Below are 22,843 nucleotides of genomic sequence, written 5' to 3' on the forward strand. Positions count from 1 at the left end.
ACAGCAATGGGTATCTTACAGTAATATTTTGTGAGATGTTTGCTGAGGATGACAAAAACAAGTAGGAGACTTTGATTGTGGGCTTAAATGTGATAATTTAAAATTGTTATTTTTAAAAGTTGGTTATTGTACCTTGGATTTCAGTCAATAGAGGGATGAAGTTCTAACAACTTAGTCTTGATTTTCAGTGCAAGTGGAAAGCAAAAACGAGCAGTTTTGGGGTAATTCAGAGACATTAACAAATTAACAAATATTAACAGATTAACAAATATTTACAAATATTAGCACACATGGATTATCTAGTTAGATCTGTTCTGATACATAAGTGAAAAGACATAATTCTCTGGTACATCTCATGTTATATTATAGTATTTTCTAACATTTGGCCAAGTGCCACTTACAAAGGATTCTGTAATTGATAAAAAAGATGTTTCTTACTCTGCTGCTTTCATTCATCTGTATTTAAAATACCATATTAGACTGAGCAGTATTTAGTGGAAGGATACTGACAAATTGGAGAAAAGGCAGAATAACTAGAAGGCTAAAGGGAAGTGTGAAAGTACTTAACTGAATCTAAGGTGCAAAGTGGCTTAGCATTAGCTAAGCAATTGAAATTGTGTTGTGGAAATGCTGAATAAATGCAGAAAGGATAATGTGGTGAATAAAGGAATGTAAATAGGGGAGATGATGAAATCAGTAAAGAAAACTATAGAGAGAGTATTTGGAAACATCTCAAAATGTAGCTGTGGAATAAGCATGTATGGGAAGTGACAGGAAACGTAACTTTGAAGTACAGGGCTGCTCACAATCATGAACAGCAATTAGGAAGAATCCTGTACTGGCAGACAAGTCGGCTGAACAATTTAGTAAGTCCTCTCTGTCAGCTCCTGTGTAGTTCATTATATTAACATTTTCATTAGTCTTGCACTGAATTTTCTTTGCAAGCATGTAATTGAAAGTGTTTCAACCAGCCCTACTTTCAGCTTCTAGCTGCTACTAGACTGCCTGGATAGGGGTCATGGAATTTCTTGAAGGTTCAAAAGACATTTGAAAAATATCTTGTGGGTTGGAGGTCTCCATTTGGAGTCCTGTGCCTTTGTCTTTTCCCCTGAACCCAAATTCTAATTCACACAATTTCAAGATTAATTAAAAATTCTAACTAGAAGAAAGGTTTTACCATACACAGGACAACTTGATTTTGGAAAAGTTCTGACAAAGTAGATTAAAATGACCTTCTTAGAGGCAGAATTAATGCATTGTTATTTTCCATCTTTTTCATTTTGTGTCTTTTCACCATCTTCCCCGTTATATCACACTCTATCCTAACATCAGTTTGAAGTGTGTCAAAGTTTGAGTGAACAAGGGCTCATCAACAGTTTATTACTACCAAATATGTTTGTTTTTGCAACACAAAAGTGAGGTATACTAAAATGGGAAGGCAGTGTCCAACGAGTGCCATGTTGAATTCACAGAAGTCCATGACTCCAGATAAGAATTGCCAGTATCTACTTTATCAGAAGCCTTCGTGGCTGTAAACGTGTGCATGGAGAGAAGTGGACAGCTGGCTGTGGTGCAGCAGATGATGAAAAAGCAGCTTTGTTTCAGGAGCCCCTTCGTCCCAATCTGTGTTGGCTGTGTGGCTGGCTGTCCAGAGCTTTTACCTGGTTCATCAGTGTGACAGGCTGGTGATGGCTGGTTTTTTGTTTGGGTTTTTTGCCCTCTGGTTTTGAAAAAAAAGTATTGTATTAACTTTGTTCATTCTCATCTCTTACTTTGAAGAGCTCTAATACCTCGCTGAAGCTGCAGAGGAAGCCTCGGGAAAGTGATTTCGAAACAATTAAACTGATTAGTAATGGAGCTTATGGGTGAGTAATCCCTGACTGTGACAGCTCTTGTACATTCTACTTTTGCTTAATTTCCCATTATTTCTAATTTCAGGGATCTTTGTATGAGGGAGTGAGTTTGCACCCTGCTTTTTTCATTTTGCATTCTTGTTTTGTTATTAGTATTTTAAGTTCACAAGATTTGGGAAGTTTTCTAGGCAGTAATGAATTACTCTGTGCTGCAGTGAATTAAAGTACTGGACATTACATCAGGAAGATTTTCCAGAATCAGATAGCATACCAAAGATGAAATGTAAATAAATCAAAGGGCAGATTTAAGCTCAACTTTATAATACTGCAAAAAGTCTTTGTTTATGCAGATGTGAGAGAGAATTATATGTCATCTGTAGGGAGACAGATTGATAAAAATGAGTGCTTACTTGACCTAGAAGTATTGTTGCAGTAGAAACAAATTTCCTGAATTGAGGCCTAAAAGCAGTATTTTGTTACCTTGTTTATGCTATTCTAGTTCTCAATTTTAATTAAATAGCTTTAAAGGAATTGCTGTTTCTTGGTTTGTTTCTGGATACTTAAGAGTGCACACTTTACTGCCTAGTGGTATGTAAGTCATCTAAAGATACCCTAGAAGACCAAGAGAAAGTTCTGGTAACCAGGGCCTCTAAATGAACAGTTCCAGAATATTTTCTGGAAGCACTGTGCAGTGATGGTGTCCATCTTCAGTCCCCTTTTCTGATCCTGTACTGTTAGATCCTTTTTTGGCTCCTCCTCCTGCATGTATCAAGACAGGAACTTCTGTTGTGTGTAACTTGCAGAAACAAGAGGGATATAAACTGGCTCAAAAAAGAGAGGTTTTCATCCTGAGGTGATGAGCCAGTGTCACAGCCTGGCAGAGGAGAGGGCGGTGCTGCTTTCCAGCACAGACCCCGTTAGGCTGACGCTGCTTGAGGGGGCAAGTGGCAGCGAGCTGCTAGGATTGAGCACTCTGTGAGGGGATCTTGGACAGAGGAGAAAAAGCACCTGCAGTCTACCCACTGCAGTGCTGTGTGTCTGCTGGAAGGCCTGAGGCTGTCGGGCTCTCTCTGATGAAATTTATTTGAGGGTTCCTGTGAGTTCTGGAACAGGAGATGTTTAGCACTCCCTGGACTGCTGGCAGTGGTAACTTGTGTGGAGGCCGCTAGATTTTTTCATAACTCAGCAAAAATCCCAAGCAAAGTAGTATAATCTGCATTAAAGTTATATAAATATTCAAATACGATTTCTCACTAGTCAAGCTCTGCTCAGTTAATTTTATCAAAACTTTTTCAGACAAACTTGCTGCTTACCGTATCTCACCTTCTCCAGTGCCTCAAAAGCCTGCCTCTCAGCAGTTAGCAGTAGAGGCTACTCCACTCCCTGTCTGCACCCATTTCTCCTTCCCTTGGCAGATGTCAAGTCCCCTCCATTCCTCTCTTCATTTTCTTCTTCTTCATTTCTCCCTTCTTTTTCTTACTGGAGGAGGATAAAAAGAACTGTGTGGGCTAGGCCCCTGTTGGAGAAAGGGGTGTCAAGAGTCACTGCACCTTTCTCAGCTCTGAGCAGTTTTCAGATGCTGAGGGGTGGGGAGAGGAAGGAGCAGCTGCAGCTCGGTGTACAGTGGTCAGCAGAGTGAGGCCTGGCACCCCGAGGCAGAGGGTCAGTGGACCTACCCGTGCCTCTTGCTCCGTAGATGTTACAGCCAGAAGGAGGCTCAAGGGGCCATTAAGAAATACAGACTGGAGAAAACTGTCCACCCGAAACCAAAGACAAAAAGGGATCTGCAAAGCTGGAAAAGAACAGATGAAAAGCCATGACCTTCTGTGGCATGCACTTGTGGCACTCTTTCCCTCATGTTAATGGCAGGGAAATGCAGGACTTACTAATTATCTTCTAAATGCCAATGATACACAAAATTGGCAGTGTAATGCTGTAAAAATGACACGAGAATATGATTAATACATGAAGAAAAGAAAGGTGCTAGAGAGTAACCAGCTTGAAGTATATCCAGATTCTTCATGAATCATTATTTTTCATTAGCCAGTATAAAAACAGGGGTAGGCTAACAGGTTATAATACAGCAGTAGTCTTAGTGGAAAGTGGAAAGCTTATCACTTCAGTAGAGTGGTATTAATTCCATCCTTTAGGAAGTAATAAGAAACTAGATTTTTTTTGTTTTATTTTTATTTTAAATGGTTACTTCTTAAAAGAACAATCAAAAATGAGGAAACAAACAGCCTGTGGTGGGTTGACTCTAGCTGGATTCCAGGCACCTACCAAAGCTACTCTGTCACTCCACAGCTGGACAGGGGAAAGAAAAATACAATGAAGGTTTCATGGGTTGAGATAAAAACCGGGAGAGATCAGTCATTAAATACCATCACAGGCAAAACAGACTTGAACTGGGATATTAATTGAATTTATTGCTAACAAAATCAGAGCAGAATAATCAGAAGTACAATGAGACTTTAAAAAACCCCTTCCCTCCACCACTCTATCCTTCCTGGCTCTGCCTCCTCGCCCCAGCGGTGCAGGGACACAGGGAATGGGGATTATGGTCAGTTCATCCCAGTTGTTCCTGCAGCAGCTCAGGGAGGATCGTCCTTCCTCTGCTTGGGTGGGGGCATTCCCATGGGAGACAGTTCTCCATGAATTTCTTCAGTGTGAGTCCATCCTATGAGTGCAACAACGTGGGTCACTCTTCCATGGGGTGCAGTTCTTCAGGCACAGCCTGTTACTGTGTGGCCTGTGCCAGGGTCACGAGCTGTACCAGGAAACCTGCTCCACTGTGGGCTCCTGTAGTCCTTCCACTGCCAAAACCTTGCTATACAAACCCAGTACATGGAGAGGAGCACGCTGAAATGTGAGACAAAAAACTTCTAAAAGTGATTTTAGCACCTGTTTGATACTGTAAATTGAGCAGGCTTGTGCTCCTAAATTCTCTAGGATATCACTTTTTCAAAACTATCTGTGTGCTTGAAAATCTCTACTATGTCAGACGGACTGTAAAATCAACAGACCATTTTTCTGGTCTGTATTACAGCAGGGTTTTCTTTTTGCTGTTGGCTCCAATATAGTTGATGGTTAATTTACTCAGAAGTTATGGTCAAGTTTAAAGGAGAAAACATCAAGATGGCCTAAACGCTGTGTAACCCATCTATGAAATGGAGTGTAATAAATGAGTAGTACCTATTTCTTGTGAATATAAAGCAAGAAACTATCCTGAAGGCATTTATTATAGTTTATTTACAAGTATAAGGAGCTGAAACAAAAGTTATTGTTGTTATGCTACAACAATTGTATTTTCCCTCCTATGTTTTTCCAGGCCATTAATTTTTTTAAATAATCTAAGTATATGTGAATTCTGCCTGTGCTTCATTGATTCATTCTCTAAAATATGTCAGTGGGCATATTTTGTGCTCTGACTTAATAAAGCTGCTGCAGGATGCTGTGGTATTATTTTACTTATTTTGAGGCTATAATGGAGGGTTTAAATCTGAACTAATTAAAGAAAACCCTATAACATTCTTTTCCTTTAATGTAGTATTTTTGCCTTTATCAGTGAAATGGAAAGCTTTGATTACTTGACAGAGTAATTGTTGGTCTTGGCATGTTGTAGCAGAGATTTGTCAGATATGTTAAATTTGATGAGTTTAAATGCAAACTGTTGGTTTTGTGAACGTTTGAGTAAATACCTTAGCAGTTCTCTGCTTTTAATTGATTGGGTAAACTCATCTGTAGTGCAATTAAATGGCTATAGTACATGAGGTGTAGTAGATGAGTAGATGAGGCTTTTGGGAATGGCTAGGAATATACAAGAAGTTAAACAAGCTGTGAATCAGTAAATGTATGGGATTCCGGCCAAGTCATTAATGGTTTCTCAAGCTGTCTAGCTGACTTTATTCAGCCAGACTTAACTCTTACTTCCCAAATTTTAAATTTTACTGCACTCACAACAGCATTTTTTCCATATTCCAGCTTGTGAGAGGTAGCAGGTAGTAGTGTTCCATCTCTTCAAGTTAGCATCAGCCTGGGTTCCTGAAAAAATTCAACAGAGTAAAAATTATGTTTGATTTCAGGGCAGCAAGTGATGTCAGTTCAATATCTCTTCAGTGTATAACTGTATCAGTTAAGTATGTATGTATCAGAATGCTTTTAGTTTTGCAAGGATGGAAATGTCAGTATGTACATGACATACTGGCTAATGGTGTTGCATGATAAATTTAAAAACTCGGAAGCAGTGCGTCTTGAGCAGCTGCTGCCTGTAATCTGTGGGTGCTGCTTCTGTCCCTTCTCCACTCTGTTGATAGTTACTTGCTCATGCAGAGTTGTATTTGGAACAGGATTAAGGAAGTTACCAGCTGTAGAATAAAACTTCATCAGTCAGGTTAATTCATCATCAGCCTGGCAGCCACTAGTTCAAAAGTTAAAGGGGACAGGTGGAAGAGTGATGTTCTTTGTAGGTTCGCTAAAGTAGCACAAAACAGTTTACCCATTAGAATTTTGGACTGCAGTTTCATAATTTGAACCTGTGTTCACCAGCTGCTGTAAAGATAGAAGGCATTGGTCCTGTTAGGTATGGAGAGGTGATTTTATTACTGAAAATTGATGACATATTAGGACAACCAGGACTAATACCAGTTGTGAGAGAAGGATCAAAGTCACCAAGTTCTTTTTGTCATATGTCCAGCTTCTCATTTCCTTCTAGGCAGACTAGGATAAGTCTGAAATATTGCAAGGACAAGCCTGGGTGCATTGTCTGAGAGCTGCAGTGCTTTAGGTAGCATTTCCTCATGCCCCCAAATAACTCTGATCTGGTCACAGGCATTGCTTTGTCTGGAGGTGGTACAGTGCTGCTTTTAAATTCTGATCTTAAATAACTATCTATAAACTTCACCAAATAATATAAACCACAAGTAGCTTCTCTTCACTGGAGTCAACATGAGACATAATTCCAGGGTAGAACAGAATTTAGCAGTCTCTTCTCAGGAAATTGCTTGTAAAAATGAAACAAAGTTCCAGGTATAATTTTTAAGCAGTGAGTACAGTACCTGTGTCTCCACAAGGAGTTCAGGGCCCTCTGACAGATTAAAAAATAGTGTCAGCTATAATAGCCTTAAGCACTGAATGTAGTCTAGATTGTAAAATGTCTCTAAAAGTTGGAGCTATTGGAGAGGTGTAAACTAGGCCTGAAACCTGTCTATCTGGATTTTTTTTGGCAATGAGAGATTTTTCAATTTAGAGAAGAAACAGGAATCATGTCTGTAAGATTGGAGTGATAGATGGCATGATATTTATTTGGACTAACTCAGAAAGCCAGTTAAATATTTTAGCTTGTTTTTGTCATCTTACCACTTTTGCAATGTTTGATAGTTGTGCCTAACTAGAGGTATTACAGATTTTCAGGCTGAGATTTATGTTGAAAGTGAAATAAGGTAATGTTTGGACACTGCCATATGAAGGTTCCTTATTCTTTATGAATGTTCTTATTTCTCTTGAAAACTAAGCTTTTTTACTGTGTTGAGCTACAGCATCAGTAAAATGCAGACCACTTGCATACCTGTTGAAATTTGCACAGTGAAATCAGAGGATGCCTTGGAAACTTTTATTGCTGTGTTGTGAAAGCTGAAAGCTGAGGGAAGATAGGAAATCAAATTCTTCATTTGAAACAGTAGAAGGACACAGTAGTACCACTCTTCTTTTGGCTCTGCTGGCTGACAGGGCATGCCACTGTCATTCAGTGGATTGACACGACAGTCTAGGTGCTCTCCCTATGCTGTTTTTGTGTCACAGGATCCTTAAATTTGCAATTGTCTTTACAATATGCTGAAGATCATAGGCAGCACTGGATGATGAACTTGCTGCTGGCTGGCATATAGTTTTCTTCATAAGGGGTAAATGTTTGCTGGAGTACTGTGACCAGAGGATATGAGAGATGTTAGGCATTTTTGTCTGTTGAAGATAATTTAGAAGCACTTTGTATAGCATAAACAGTGTATGCATGTGTAAAAGCAAGAGGACTATTGTGCTGCAGTTATCTTGTGAGTCTGGTACATTTGAGCTAAACAGTTTTTTTCTGAGAAACAACAGAATCCTAGTGGAAAGTTACCTTCTTGTGACTGTAAGACTGAAGATGCAGTTTAGACAGCTGGGAAAATATAGCAGCATGCCCTGGGTATTTACAGGACTAGATAGTTCCTGGAACTTAGTCTTTAATCATTTTTAAGTATGTTAGTAATGATCTTGCAGATGTGTATGATCTGAAAGGAGGATTTATTAAGATGCTGTAATAATGTGCTGTGGTTTCTGTTTGCCTTTTAAGAGTCCATCTTGGCACTGTCCAATTTGAAATTCTGGAGAAATATTTGTATGCCAAGTTCCTCAGTCAGTCCCTAATTCATTCATGTAATTGGATTTTTTTGAAGGATGGAAACTTTAGGCAGTAATTTTCTACATGCCAGGGACTGAAACAGGTAAAAGAAAAGATATTACGGGAGATTATGAAACTGACAGGAGAAAGCAACAAATGATAGAGGAAAAACCAAAATGCAAGGGAAAGAAAAAGGTCAAGGAAGGGCTTGTAAGAACAAGAGTTGGAGAGGGAAGTGAATACAAGGGGAGCAGTAGGAAGAGTTGTAGGACAGAAGGCATGAAGTCAGCAGGGAGGAGTACTGGGGCTGAATAACTCAGTCTGTATTCCAGCTTGGGAGGGGCAGAAGGGAGTGAGACTTAGTAGGAGGCACAAAGGGTGGGGTTTGTCATGGGTTTTGCCCAAGGTAGTTTTTACCTACTTTCATAATTGTGTAATGTCTTTTACCTGCCCCATGCTCAGACAAGAATGAGGGATTAATGAAAGCTTTTGGAATCAGTAAGAGAAACTATGCTGTCTAGAAAGTTTTCCTTCACAAAGGAAAGGAGAAGTCCTAATTTTTTTCAGTGCCTATAATTTTGGTAGCTGTTTGAAGATCTTTGTAGAAATAGTAAGGCAAGTGTTACTTTTGTGTTTGTGTAATTAATTGTATGCTGATAGTTGGACCTCATGGGGATAATTAATTGAATTTTAAAAACTTCACAATTGATTCCCATTTCCTCCCAGTTCCTCCCTCTTATTTTCTCCTTTAAGTGCTTTTTTCCCATAAACACTGTGATAATTACTTACTGGAGATGGTATAGGCATTAAATGCTATAAAGTAGATTTCAAGCAAGGCAAAAATGTTCAGGGTTTCCCTCAAGGGATTTTGAGAAATGCAGTAGTAAAGTCCCTCTGAGTGTTTCACAGCAGGGTAATACCTTCTCCTTAGACCTGAAAGACAAGAGTTGCCCAAGTGAGGTTTTCTTTTCTTTGCTTCCCTCACTGCACTGACTTTACCTAACCAAATATACAGGAAACCTTGTTCCCAGCACCCCAGTGGAATTCTGCAAGTCAGGATAAACCACAGCCCCATGTAGTTAACAGAGGGATCTTTGTTTTGGGTTACCTACTGGTGGCCTTCCTCCAGCATGGATCAGTGCTGATGTCAGGGACTGAACAAGAACAGGAGATTTTGGTAATGAGGAGTCACCCCTTTGAGCAACTTCTAAGCAACCTTCGTAAGAGACCTTTGATAAGTCTCCTGGACTGAGTCTGAGTCATCATTTCCTTTCAGCACACCTACAGAGCAAGCATTTGTCACGGCCATTTATAACACTGTGCCATACCTGGATTTTGTGTGTTATCCTTTGTTGATGGGAATGCCTGAAATCTGCCTGGGCTAAAAGCTTTGCTGCTATATCTGCTGTTATATTTGCTGTTGTTTGGTTGGAGGTACAGGGAAGGTCAGAAGTTTGTTTTAGGTTGAGTACTAATTTTTGTTGACTGACATTCATTCTAGTTTTTAAACAAAATGAGATTTGTAACCATTCTTTAATGTAAAGGACTATATTGAATTGAAAACAAGTCTTTTTTATAACATATATAGAGTTTAAAAAAACCCAGTGAAAAATGTATTTTTAAATGCATTTTTAGTAGTTAACCAGACTTTTCCTTTTTTCCGCCATTCGAACTTTTCAGTGCGGTTTATTTTGTGAGACACAAAGAAACCAGACAAAGATTTGCCATGAAGAAAATTAATAAGCAGAATCTCATCCTCCGAAACCAGATCCAGCAGGCCTTCGTTGAGCGTGATATCCTGACATTTGCAGAAAATCCATTTGTTGTCAGCATGTATTGCTCCTTTGAAACAAGACGCCATTTATGCATGGTCATGGAATATGTAGAAGGTAAAATTCTGTCTGTTTCACAGAGGAAGAAGACAATTCCCTTACACCACAAAAGAAAAATAACCCATATGGTAGTTAAATTAGAAGGGGCCCCCCGTGTGTCCTCCGTACTCTGGCAATTCAGATTTAGGAACCAGATCCAACAGCAAGGTGGTTCTTTTTTTTTCACCAGTCATTATCTCCCAGTAAACAGCTTGTAAAACACTTGTGTTCCAGCTATAATGGGAAATAACTGCTCTTAGAGTAAGTTCTTTATAGATTGTAATGGAAAGTGTGCTAGCAATCAAAGTTCATGTGAAAATGTTTGCTTTTTTCTGGAGCTGAAATTTTCATTAGCAAGTGGTGGGGGATTTGTAGTAGTTATTTTTACAAAGAAAGAGGAAAGAGGAGACTTTTTAAAAGGTGCTAATGCTGAAGGAGAGCAGTGGGCAGAAGCAGTACTGAAGAGATACCTAGGTGTGGTTCTGTGGGCTTTCACTAGCCCCATCCCCCCAATTTATTTGTGTATTTTCTCTTTAGGTAGCAGTACATTACTGGTTTTCAGCTGACTCCTTGTAGTGCTCTCTCCCAGCTTCACACTGTGCTTGCACTGTAGTAGTTTGGAGGGGGTTTACATGTTTAGTTGAATCACCTGACTGGAAAATAAAAATTTATGACTGCAGTTTGTGTTCCTTTCAGCATCGTATATGGTTTATACTGATACACTCAGAATTTATAGAGTCATCTGGAATGTTTGTACTGTTTCCACAGGTGGAGACTGTGCTACTTTGATGAAGAATATGGGTCCCTTACCTGTAGACATGGCACGGATGTACTTTGCAGAGACTGTTCTGGCCCTGGAATACCTTCATAATTATGGAATTGTACACAGGGATTTGAAACCTGACAAGTACGTATATAGAATATAACTGAAAGATGAATTTGAAATTGTTAGATAAAAAGCTTGGTTTGATTTTTTTTATTGTAAATGTTATGTAGGTTCACAATTCCTTCACAGTATTTGAATTTCCATAACTTGTGGTTACAAAAAATGCTTTTTTTTTCCTGAAAGAGCTGTTAAGAACTTTCTTTGTTTAAGATGGAAGAGGCTATCAGAGTAGCTAAAAAGAAAAAAGTAATTACTCTTCTGATTAGAATGGAGGGAAACGCATTTTAGTCATTAGGAAATATTTTTTTGATGTATACTTAAACCACTGATACAAAATATCGTCAACTTGCAGGCATTTGCATGTTTGAAGACAAGATTGAGCAGATGTGGAAATATCTCCTGTTGCATGGGTTTTGGGGGTCACTTTGTTTTCTGAGGGAATTAGGGTTTTCAGTTTCAGTATTTAAAAGTATAGTGTTGCTCCTATACAAGTAAATTAACATTAAAGCAAGTAGCTGAAATACAGAGTATGGTACTTTCAACTCCATTAGTCTTTGTATTCATAATACAGGAAAAAAAGAATTTAAGTCATGGGTGTTGATTGACAATACCTTCATAGCATATGATACCTTAGGACAGTATAGTATTAGTTACTAACTTAATACTGTGAGGTTTTTTCCAAATTCATGACTGACCCAGCTTTTTACAGGTGGAAAATATTCACCTCACTTCAAAAATTACATGTATTCTACTTTAGGTCCTTCACATGACAACTGTTTCTTCAAAGCTTCAAGTGCTCAGCTCTCAAGACCTCTGTAGTTCTATAACATATTGTTCAGTTGCATATAAAGAGTTTGTTTACTTCTGATAGCAATAGTAACAAATGTAAGACTTAGATTTTTAACCTGTTTATTCTATACTAGTTAAAGTACTTTTAAGCTGTATTTATAATTTTACAGTGCTAATGAAACATTTTGCTCTAAGTATTACAATAGTAATAACAATGAGAAGCACATAATGTTGAATTGTATCACAGTGACTTAAAAAATTTCTGTTTTTCAGTCTGTTGGTAACATCCATGGGCCATATAAAGCTTACAGACTTTGGCCTGTCAAAAGTGGGGCTAATGAGTTTGACTACCAATCTGTATGAGGGTCACATTGAGAAGGATGCCAGAGAATTCCTCGACAAACAAGTAAGAAACAGCCTTTTTCATTTCTACACTGAGCATTCACATGAAGTAATATCTTGCCAGCAGAACATACTGTAATACTGAATAAACCGTAATTATTTCTGCATTGGTGTTCCAGCTGAATATGTCAGGTACTTTAACTGGTGCCTTGGAGATTATTCTAGGCTTTTTCCTTTTTACATTAAGATCTATTAGTAAGATTAACAACCTAATTGTGTGCAAGTGAATCTGTGAGAGGGACAAATGGAAACCTGTTTTGTAAAGAATTCAGAAGTCTCAGCAGAGTACTTGTGGAGCTCATTATGCGTTGTACAACCGAGGGTGCTAAAATCTGTGCTATGGCCCATTTCCCTTTAAGCATGCCTCATTACCGTTGCTCACAATCTGTTCACTCTAGAAGTTACTTAAGAGAAAGCCATCACAACTTTCATATAAGGATAACATTATGTTTAAAGTTAAATAAAATACTTGCCTTGATGGATTCCTGTGTACAAAGCACAAACTGTCCTTTGCATGACAGATACGCAAATGGTGATTATGGTGCCTCCTGATGTAGGTAGGTTGTTCTAAAAACATAAGTTGTTATGCAAACTCAGCAGACTAAACCCAACTGAATTCCATTTTTTTTCATATTAATTTACATTTCAGGAATTATAAAGAGTGTGACGTAGCTCAGTTAAGACTTGCTTTGCCATCATGCTTGTTTTCTTTCTTTCAGGTCTGTGGTACACCTGAATACATAGCTCCTGAAGTGATACTGAGACAGGGTTATGGAAAACCAGTGGATTGGTGGGCTATGGGAATTATTCTTTATGAATTTCTTGTTGGATGTGTGCCATTCTTTGGAGATACACCAGAAGAGCTCTTTGGACAAGTAATAAGTGGTGAGGATCATCACTAAAAAAACCTAAATCTGTTAAAAGTTAAAGTATTTCAGTTTTACTGATAGACCACACAATTTTCTTTCAAAGCAATAACAATTAATTTAGATTAAAAGCTGAACCTACTGTATATTGTTGCTAAGTACAGAAATTCATGGATACAGAGTCCAGGGCTTAAGCTGCACTGTTCAGAAGAGAGAAGCTATGTTAGTAAAAAAGTAATGCCACCATGCAGTAGTGATTTCTGTCTCTGGTAAAGAAATTATACCAGAGAAGAAACAGTTAAAATAAATTGGCGTAAATGGGAAAAAGCCTCATGGCATTTTCAATAAAGAAATTAACGAAGATGTAATAAAACCCTAAAACAAATGTCTCCCAAATAATAAATAATGAGAAAAAGAAGGAAACTAATTCAGTTTACAGATTGTTAATGATTTCATTGGTGATTGTTGGAGTGTAATGTTATTTCTGTAGCAGCTGTTCTTCTTCCATTTAAAATTCAATAACCTTTTAGATCTTAACCTGCAGACTGACCCCAAATATTGTTATGTGTCTTGTGACAAAACTGAATGATAATTAAACAGAATTGTTTACTATACTACCTGCTGTTTCCATAAATTTCCCAAATGCATAGATGTGGAGGGTCACTGTTTATGACACTAGGTTAACTGAACGGCACCTCTGTTACTGAGTATTTCCCAGACTGTTTTATGATCTGCTTAAAAAGTCCAATAGCTAAGAATGCATTTCTGGTTCCTCATTCTGTGAGAATGCAACAAGTACCCTTTTGTACTTAAGGAGACATTCTGTCATCATCTTTCTTTCCTCTATCTCTGAAGCTAAAAGCCAGACTTGTTTGTAAACTATTAAAATGCATGTGACATTCTATGTCTTCATGGATTTTAACTGTGTTGTTTTCTGATGTAATATGCTGAGGCCTGAGTGGCAAGAAGAATCAACTGTTTAATTAACACAAGCAGCAAATGCTGTCTGTTTTCTGGATGCCCCATGGCTGCAATGCATATTCATGCTTTATTTTCCAAATCAGATTTAAACTGCAGTGGAAGCTGTAGGCAGGCAAACGTGGAAATAACTCATCATGTTTTTATTGCATTTCCAGACACGCACAACTGTGTTTTTATCCTTATACTCCCTGACTGGGAGAAGGGGAGGGAATAGTCTTAAAATTTATGACCAGATTTGTACTTTAGGCTTTATTTTGCATCTGGCATTAATGTTACCTTTGTAAAACATATTTTCATGTGTTACAATGTAGCTGATACTTTTATAAATATCTTCATTTGAATGAGTCAATTTATCTTACAGAAATTATTTCTAGAAGGCTATTTGTGAACATCATCTATTCCCACTCACCCTCCAAGACTGTTGGTTGGCTCAGTTTCTTGTTTTGATGTTGATTTGTCAGTTGCTTCTCTTTTATGTGAAATATCCTTACTTAATAATTCCTAGTATCTCTAGAAGAACTCTAGTTGGATATGTTTCTTGTGCTAAAATGAATGATGCCCTTGTATTTGATTGTAAGAGCCTTCTTAAAGAACCAAACTGTAGCCTAGATTTTTCTTCCAGTTTCCGTGGACAAAATCTACATTCTATTTAAAATTCTTTTAATTTGAAACTTTAAAATATTGCTGCCTCCCTTTTAATTTTAGGTTGCCTTTCCTGCCCTCAGGTTGTGCATGGACAGCTGTGGGAGGCCCCAGTGTAAACTTGTAGATACTTAAAGGGATAAGAATTTAAAATACTGCTCCAGAAATAGGTTACATTTCATGTCTGCTTATATCAGTACCTTCCCTTAAAGTCTCATATACAAAGGTCAAACCTGCATGTAGCTTCTGATGAAGTATTTATCCAGTTATGATTGTTTTATAGAAGAAGTGTAGATCATAAGATGACAACAAAATCCTTAAAAGCTTTCTGTATTTCTGGATCTCTAAGTGTGCTGTTTCTGTGATGCCAAAATCCTTGTACCTCCCAAGAAACTTCTGCAGAGTTTTGTCTAAACCTGTACTATATTACATTTGTGGAGGCAGCTTACATGAAAAATCAGGCAAAACTTGCTGTTTGTGCACTGTTAGAAAGTTCATGTTCATACACAGTGTATCCTGTCTTGATTGCATGGTTTAGGTCCAGCTTGGCATGAAGTGTAAAAGCCATAGTAGTGTAAGAGTCAGTAGAGGGAGGTGGTGTGGAAGTATGAGACTCCTGAAAAAAAGCTTCATTGTCATATATGTTGCCAGAGCACAGTCTGACACCTTGACCCTTAGTCATGGGAGTAATGACTTCAAGGAGTTACTTGCATTAGAGAAGAAACACAGATGTGAGCAGCAACTGCCAGGTCAGGTCAGCAGTTTCCATCTTAACAACAGTTTCCATGCAACATAACTACAGTTTAAACCATGATTTGGTAGGGGAAGAGAAAGCATACAAATTGTGCTAATATTTTGGAAGTTTTCCATGAGCCAGGCATTCATGTATTCTGCTGCTAAACACAGTTTTGAGTTAAATGATACTTCCGAAGGAAATGGGAACATAGTATGTTTATGCAGTCTGTATAGAGAGTGTGAAAATTAGAAATAATTGGTATGCAGCAGAGTAAGTTGAAAAAGTTGCTTTAACTCTACTTTGCTGGTAGGTCACTTTTGAGAGCATTCATGCAATTTGTGCTGGGATCAGACTTCAGCAATATCAAACTGCTTTCTTTTTTTTTTAGATGAAATCAACTGGCCTGAAAAGGATGAAGCACCACCTCCAGATGCCCAGGATCTGATTACTCTGCTGCTTAGGCAGAATCCATTAGAAAGACTGGGAACAGGTTAGGAAACACTAATTTTGAATTATTAATATACTAGAAATAGCTTCTGTATTCAGCATTGAGAGCTTTTGTTCACCTATTTATTTTGCTTGGGCAACATCTGTCACGACATGCAGTATGACAACAGTCCATGATAATTCATAGATTCAGACCAGTAATACAAACTTAACCTGATGATGTCCATCCTGATTTCTGTGGGATTTACATGTGCTTATTTGCATTTAGTCCTAATTTGATAAATATAACAGAAATTTCTTGAAGACCCTGTCAGTCAGTGTATGGGGTTTCTTCATGAGTACAGTATTAAATGACTAAATACAGAAATATAGGAGGGGAATCAATACATAACTTCCTTCTTCAGAAGCATCTTAGCCTGGCAGATTGATTCCTCCAGGTGCTAGGGTGGGTGATGAGTACTCAAACTGCTTATTCAGAAATTACTGTCTGAGGCTGTGTGGTGAGAAGTCTTGTTGTTCTCCTTTATCAAGCACTACTATGCCTTGTATGAAAAAGAATTAAAGCTGAATATTAAAGAAGTATTAAGACTTCATAGGCTAATGAAAGTACTGTGCATTTATGTTATAGAGTTTATGTGTTGGTTGATAGACCAGGATATATTTGGGACTTTCTGTGAGAGGCAGTAATGAATCATTATTGTATGTGATTTTTAAGTGTTAATGTATGGGAACCCTGGTCACCGACTTCATCCCTTTAGGCAAAACACTAGGTAAAGACAGAAAAAATTGCCTCCTGTTTAAAAGGGCCCAAATGTAAAGGTATAGTCTTACTTAAAGTGAACACTGTATGCCATGAACAGGAAAACATTTGGAACGCTAAGGAAACCAAGTGGCATGTTGAGTGAGCCCGAGAGTACTTGGCAAATTGCTCAGAAAACTGAGTCGAATTGTGCTACTTATTTTTAGGCCTAATTAAAAAGAGGCTTTAGGAATCAGTTCATAACTGGCCTTATCACAGCTGCTCAGGGAAAACGTGATTATAACCCGGACCCTGAGAACTATTGACACAGTCCCAAATGACATGTCTTCCTTCAGTTTCCTTCAAGGCATGATGATGTGACTGATACAAATGAACTGCATGTCCCTGTAGCCTGAATGTCTGGATCTGTGTGAACAGCCCTTCTCTGTAACTGATGGTCTGGACTAAGTGGCATCCAGCAAAGTTTATTGCTGTCCCTTGCCTCGTGTTAAACAAGTTGGGATTGAGGAAGGTGTCATGCCCCAGTAGCTTCTCCACTTGCTGCCTGCTTCATCTGCTGCAGAGGGCACCAATGCCAAGAGCAAAATGAAAATCCACAACTAGTTTTATTCCCTTCTATTAAGTACACTCTTTCCAGGCATTGTTGTTTCATTGTCGGATGATTTGCCTAGTAAACACAGCGTTAATTCAAGACTGTTGACCTGTAAGAGGCTGGATCAGAAGTAGATTGCAAATTCTGTGTCTGTTGCTATACAGCTGGTGGAGAGAGTGAATTGGGTAGGATGAGGCTGGCTTAAATAGTGAATGGTCAGTGCCATAATACGAACCACCTGTGGTGCTCAATTAGCAGCTGACATCTTTAAAGCCTCTGGTCTCTCTAAGAGTTGGCAGTCTGAAGATGAAAATAAAGCAGCTATTTCTTTGAAGCAGAAAAGCAGGGGGTTCAGAAACCACAACAAAGTTGTAGAATCTTTAAGTGTTAGAATCAGGTCACAGAAATGGAGGCTGCAGTGTGACAGGTTCCACATGGGCACTGGAAAATGGCATGACTTACGCCAGGCTCCACCGTGCATTTCAAATTACAGTCCTGTCTGTTTAATATTTATTAGCAAGCTGCATAACACTTCATGGAAATCGTAATTGTTCATTTGCTCAGGAGACCTGAGTGGCAAAGGCAAATTGAAAGAAGAGAGCTAGACACTACACTTACTTTGAAGAAGGAAAACTGCAGTAAAAAGACTTCTTTGGGCTTGAAGTGTCTGATACCAATCAAGAATTATACAATTGTGATGTAATATCCCATTACTGTGCTCAAAGAAATTTTCACTGCTTAGCTAGTGACTTACAATGAGATGTGATTTCGGTCTGCTTTGGGAAGATTTGGCATCTGTGCATTTTTCCCTGGTGCAGTATGAAAAGCGAAGAACCCAGTCTAGAAATCTTAACACGGATTTAGGAACCAGTCCTGGAGGTTCCATTTTTTCTCTCTGTAGCCTTGACGTAGAGAAGTATACATGCTGTATCAATGTGCTGAGTTGACCCTGACTGACCACCCACCAAATCTCCTCCCTCCTCAGCTGGATGGGAGGAGAAAATATGCCAAAGGCTCGTGGGTTGAAATATGGACAGGAAGTTGCCATCGTGGGCAAAGCATACTAAAACTCAAGGAAGTTTATTTAATTTATCACCAATTAACACTACTGCTTTACTTCCTCCCTCCAAGCAGCATGGGAGGATGGGAAGTGGGGGTTGTGATCAGTGCATCAGTGCTGCCTCTGCTGCTCCTTCCTCCCCACACTATTCCCCCGTGGGTCCCTCCCACAGGGTGCAGTCTTGAGGAACAAATTCTCCAGCATGGGTCCCCCATGGGGTCACAAGTTCTGCCACTAGCTGCTCCAGCTTGGGCTGCTCTCTGCCACAGGTCCTACCAGGGCACTGCTCCAGCACAGGCTTTTGCACAGGATCACAGCCTGCTTCAGGGATCTACCCTGCTCCACCGTGGTCCTCCAGGGGCTGGGATGCAGCTGCCTCACCATGGTCTGCACCACAGGTGGCAGGGGAGCCTCAGCTCAGTGCCTGGAGCTCCTCCTGCACTGACTCTGCAGAGCTGTTCTTCTCACCCATTCTCACTGCTGTCTTCTGGCTGCTGTTGTGCAGCAGTCTTTCCCCTGCTTTAATACATTATCCCAGATAATGCTGATGAGCTGACAGTCCATCCTGGAGCCAGCTGGCAGTGGCTGTGTTGGATATGGAGGAAGGCAGCTTCTCACAGAAGCCACCCCCTGTAGCCTCCCCACTGCCGAAACCATGCAGCATAAACCCAAAACAAGCTGGCAGCAGGTCTTGCAGGTTACTTGTTTGTTCAGGTTTTAGAATTAGATGCATTTTTATTAATGACATAATTTTCCACCTTCCCAGGACAAAATTTCCAGTATTTCATTGTGTTCTTACAGTTGTTTTCTAACCTTAAACTGGTGTAATAATTCAAACGCACATTAAACGAGCAGGCAGTAATAAATAAGAGAAATGATAGGGTATTTCCTATAGAATTGTGTATTACTGTCATAAAACACTGAAAGGATCTCTTAAGTCAGCAGTAGTATTTATATTGAGCAACTATAAAGGATCATTCTGCATTACTTTATGACTTGTACTTACTCACCTAGTGCATGTATTTGTATTTGTATTTGTATTTGTAGAACTACATATGATGATCCTGACTAATGTGTAGCTAACAGATTTGTACATCCAGAAAAATAAAAATCTTAAAAGAGGGAAATGATAAAGCAACAGACTGTTCAAAGAAATGGCCACAACAAAGAGGAGCAGGGAGTATTTCTGACAGGTTTAGGATAGTCTAATGGGAATGGATAGTAGATGTTCATGTGTACAGCTATGACCATGGCTTTCCACGATTATCTGCATTGTTGGCTGGGGGTTTAGTTCATTTAATATCCGAGGATTTGGTACAGTTTGTTCAGTGTTTTCCTCTGGCTCCTCCAGGTGGTGCATATGAAGTAAAGCAGCATCAGTTCTTCAGGAGCCTTGACTGGAATAGTCTGCTGAGGCAGAAAGCTGAATTTATTCCACAGTTGGAGTCTGAAGATGACACAAGTTATTTTGACAGTAGGTGTTTCACGGTATTAAAAAAAGTGATGAATGCCTCGGTTAAGTAATCACTGTCTTTGACTCTTGCTTACTGCTTTTAAAATCTCCTTTATCAAAATCACTGGCAGCTTGCAGTTTCACTGGTGAATTGGCACTTCAGCGGAAATAATCTTAAGAATAAAACTAGATTTTAATTTAATAATAAATCTTGATATCCATTCTTCTTGATAAATTCAGATTTATTATTTTATTACCCTCGTTTGTAGCTCGTTCTGAGAAATACCACCATATGGAAACTGAGGAAGAAGATGATACCAATGATGAAGATTTTAATTTAGAGATAAGACAGTTTTCCTCATGTTCACACAGATTTTCAAAAGTAAGTAAAATTTTCTGTAATCTTAGTATGTATTGTTCTACTTTTGCAAACTTTGGAAATGTTAACTATAGAAGAGATATATAGGACCTTGTTTTATCAAGAAACTATGAAGTTAATTGAAATTGAGCAAGAATACAGCGAATACCATTAAACCAAATATGGGAATATTGTGTAGAAAAATTACTTTTTGAATCTTTAAGGTTCTAATGGAAAATTATATAAATATGATGGTATTTTCTGCAGAAGACTCAACATAACCAACAGTTTCAAGGAAGTGTTCAGTTAAATGCTAATACATGTTCTTTGCATTGGTTTCTTTATACATAGTTTTCATGTTACTCCAGTTGTCTCCTGGGTATCTTGTAGGTGATAGCATAACAAATATGACAGTATCACCATGTAGTAGGTATTAATTTAATGATGTTCAACCAAAGGAGAAACCAAGGTAATGGTTAGCATGTGTTCCAGTCATGGGGAAATGCAGATCTGAGGGACTGATCTGAATGCTCTGAATTGAAGGTAAAACTGCCCTGAAGATAATATGCTCTAGTAGCTGAGATGAGAGCTGATTATTGCTGATCAGAGATCTGTTGGAGCAGAGTGAACATGCTCAGGCAATGCAGTGGAGGGTGAATTAGCAGGAAATAATGGAAGGGAACACCCAGGATTTTGGCTTTACTGCCTTGGTTTACATTTTGAAATTAGTAGAATTCATAATGAGAAGAGACTCTATTTGTGTACGCATACATGAGGAGCCAAGAAATAATTTTAAAAACATGAACATGGAAATTTGAAAAGCTTCAAAGAAGTTTGAAATTTGCAGTCTGAAATACTATATAATCATTTGAAATAATAGAAGTGTAGATCCTGCATATCTTTTTTTAATATGAAATCTGTCAGTGATTACTCAAAATTTTTTGTGGTTTTTTTTCTTTAATAGGTTTTTAGTAGTATAGATCGAGTCACTCAAATTCAAGGTGAAGAAAAGGAAGACGCAGGAGACAAAACCAAAAGTGTAGCATTGCCTTCTGTGGAGTCTTTAAGCTGGAGTTCAGAATATTCTGAAATGTAAGTAGAAGGACGTACTGCAAGTTATCTACATCCTGCTTGCCAGATAGCAGGCCTCCTCATTTCATTAACTGCATGAGAGTTTGCTTATTTTCCATGCAGACAGCAGGTATCTACATCCATCTCATCTGAGACTGACAGTAGCCGGCAGCAGCGCAGTTCTGGTTTGCTTCCAAAATTGTCGGTGTCGGCCGAAGGAGAGCACGACGAGCCCACCAGCTCACGGGCACCCCGGGAGGAGCAGGAGAAATCTGCGTTTGTGGGCGATGAAATAGTGCAAGACGAACCTGAAGTCACCACTCCAGCAAGTACAATCAGCAGCTCCACACTGTCAGGTATTGGCAGGGGGTGTCGTGACTGATGACACCACAAACAGTGGCAGACCGCCTTCTTGTGGCAGTAGCATGCCTAGATACAGAAGTCATGCATTTCAGAACTGCTTTTAAAAACAGCTATCCCAGTAGAGAACTGGTTTGGGATCAGATCAGATCTAACACTCTGTAGTACACATTGTGTGTATTTAATTAAGACTTCTCTATGATGTACACCTTTCAGAATTGAGAGGATTTTCCTTGACTTGTGGAAGTAACTTTGGTGACTTACAAATCTAGGAGGAAATGTTGCAAATCATTTAATTAATTTTGAGCATCATCTCCCTACTCAAATACTTGTTGCATTTCAGTAGACTCCAGGGCCTTAGTTTCTTATCTACACATTGCCAGTCTTCAGCTTATTTCTCTTTTGTACCTGACTGAGTTTTTTTAAGATACACCCTTCTATTCCAACAACCTTGATTTCCCATGAAGTCCATATTTTCCTCCCCCTCCCTCCTTTCTGTTCCTGGAGAAGAAAAATTTCCTCAGGGTCATCCATCTCCTTCCCTTGTCTGAAACCTTGGTGTTGATGGTGCTGTATTCCCAGTCTCACATGCTGTCCCCTGGGTCACATGTAGGGGTGTTTGCATTAGCACAGCAGTTGCAGTGATAGCTCAGAGTGTGTGATCCTCTTCTTACACTTAACCAGTTACACTTAAGAGTAATTTGTTTTTATTGTGGTCCATTAGCAAAAGGATATTCAGCTTTCCCTCAACATCTTCACCCCTTCTTCTTTGTACAGTTGGCAGTTTCTCAGAACACTTAGATCAAATAAATGGAAGAAGTGAGAGTGTGGACAGTACGGATAACTCCTCAAAGCCAGCTGGTGAGGTTGCATCTCACATGGCTCGACAGCGACTGGAAAGCACTGAGAAAAAGAAGATCTCTGGAAAAGTCACAAAGTCCCTTTCTGCAAGTGCTTTGTCCCTCATGATCCCAGGAGGTAGGGATAAATACCTTCAGTTGAAATGTTAATGATTACCAAGACTTATGATGCAAATGCAAGATTCTGTATAGTCCAGAATTGATCTGTGTCACTCTTTTGTTCCTCTTGTTCATTTGCATGACTAGTCAGTTCAATCTTGTCAGCAAGTTATGGTGCTCACACTACAGCTAAGGGGCCTTCTCTGACAGGCAAAAATGCAGCTTAATGGTGACTGCCTTGTTTGACCTTGAGCATGCACGGCAGGATGTGACTTCAGTCCTTGGTCCATCTGACAGCAGCATTGTAGATCAAACTGTAACTAGCTCACAAAACCAGATGTTTGTTAAAGCAGCACATGACTAGTTCTCTCTCATCCCTCATAA

General features: G+C 39.0%; 1 protein-coding gene across 4 annotated transcripts in view; it reads left to right on the plus strand.

Moving 5' to 3' along the window:
• MAST4 (microtubule associated serine/threonine kinase family member 4) overlaps window positions 1-22,843 on the plus strand; it is a 275,995-nt gene that overhangs the window by 240,437 nt on the left and 12,715 nt on the right. For all 4 annotated transcript variants that reach the window (XM_063423907.1, XM_063423908.1, XM_063423910.1 and 1 more), the window contains 11 exons: window positions 1,780-1,865; window positions 9,907-10,115; window positions 10,866-11,004; window positions 12,046-12,178; window positions 12,894-13,059; window positions 15,788-15,889; window positions 19,610-19,732; window positions 19,981-20,093; window positions 21,034-21,161; window positions 21,264-21,496; window positions 22,278-22,478. In XM_063423907.1, coding sequence (XP_063279977.1) covers window positions 1,780-1,865; window positions 9,907-10,115; window positions 10,866-11,004; window positions 12,046-12,178; window positions 12,894-13,059; window positions 15,788-15,889; window positions 19,610-19,732; window positions 19,981-20,093; window positions 21,034-21,161; window positions 21,264-21,496; window positions 22,278-22,478 — 1,633 coding nt within the window. The remainder of the gene's footprint in view (window positions 1-1,779; window positions 1,866-9,906; window positions 10,116-10,865; window positions 11,005-12,045; window positions 12,179-12,893; window positions 13,060-15,787; window positions 15,890-19,609; window positions 19,733-19,980; window positions 20,094-21,033; window positions 21,162-21,263; window positions 21,497-22,277; window positions 22,479-22,843) is intronic.

Source organism: Prinia subflava, chromosome Z, assembly GCF_021018805.1.
Source record: "Prinia subflava isolate CZ2003 ecotype Zambia chromosome Z, Cam_Psub_1.2, whole genome shotgun sequence".
NCBI lineage: Eukaryota > Metazoa > Chordata > Aves > Passeriformes > Cisticolidae > Prinia > Prinia subflava.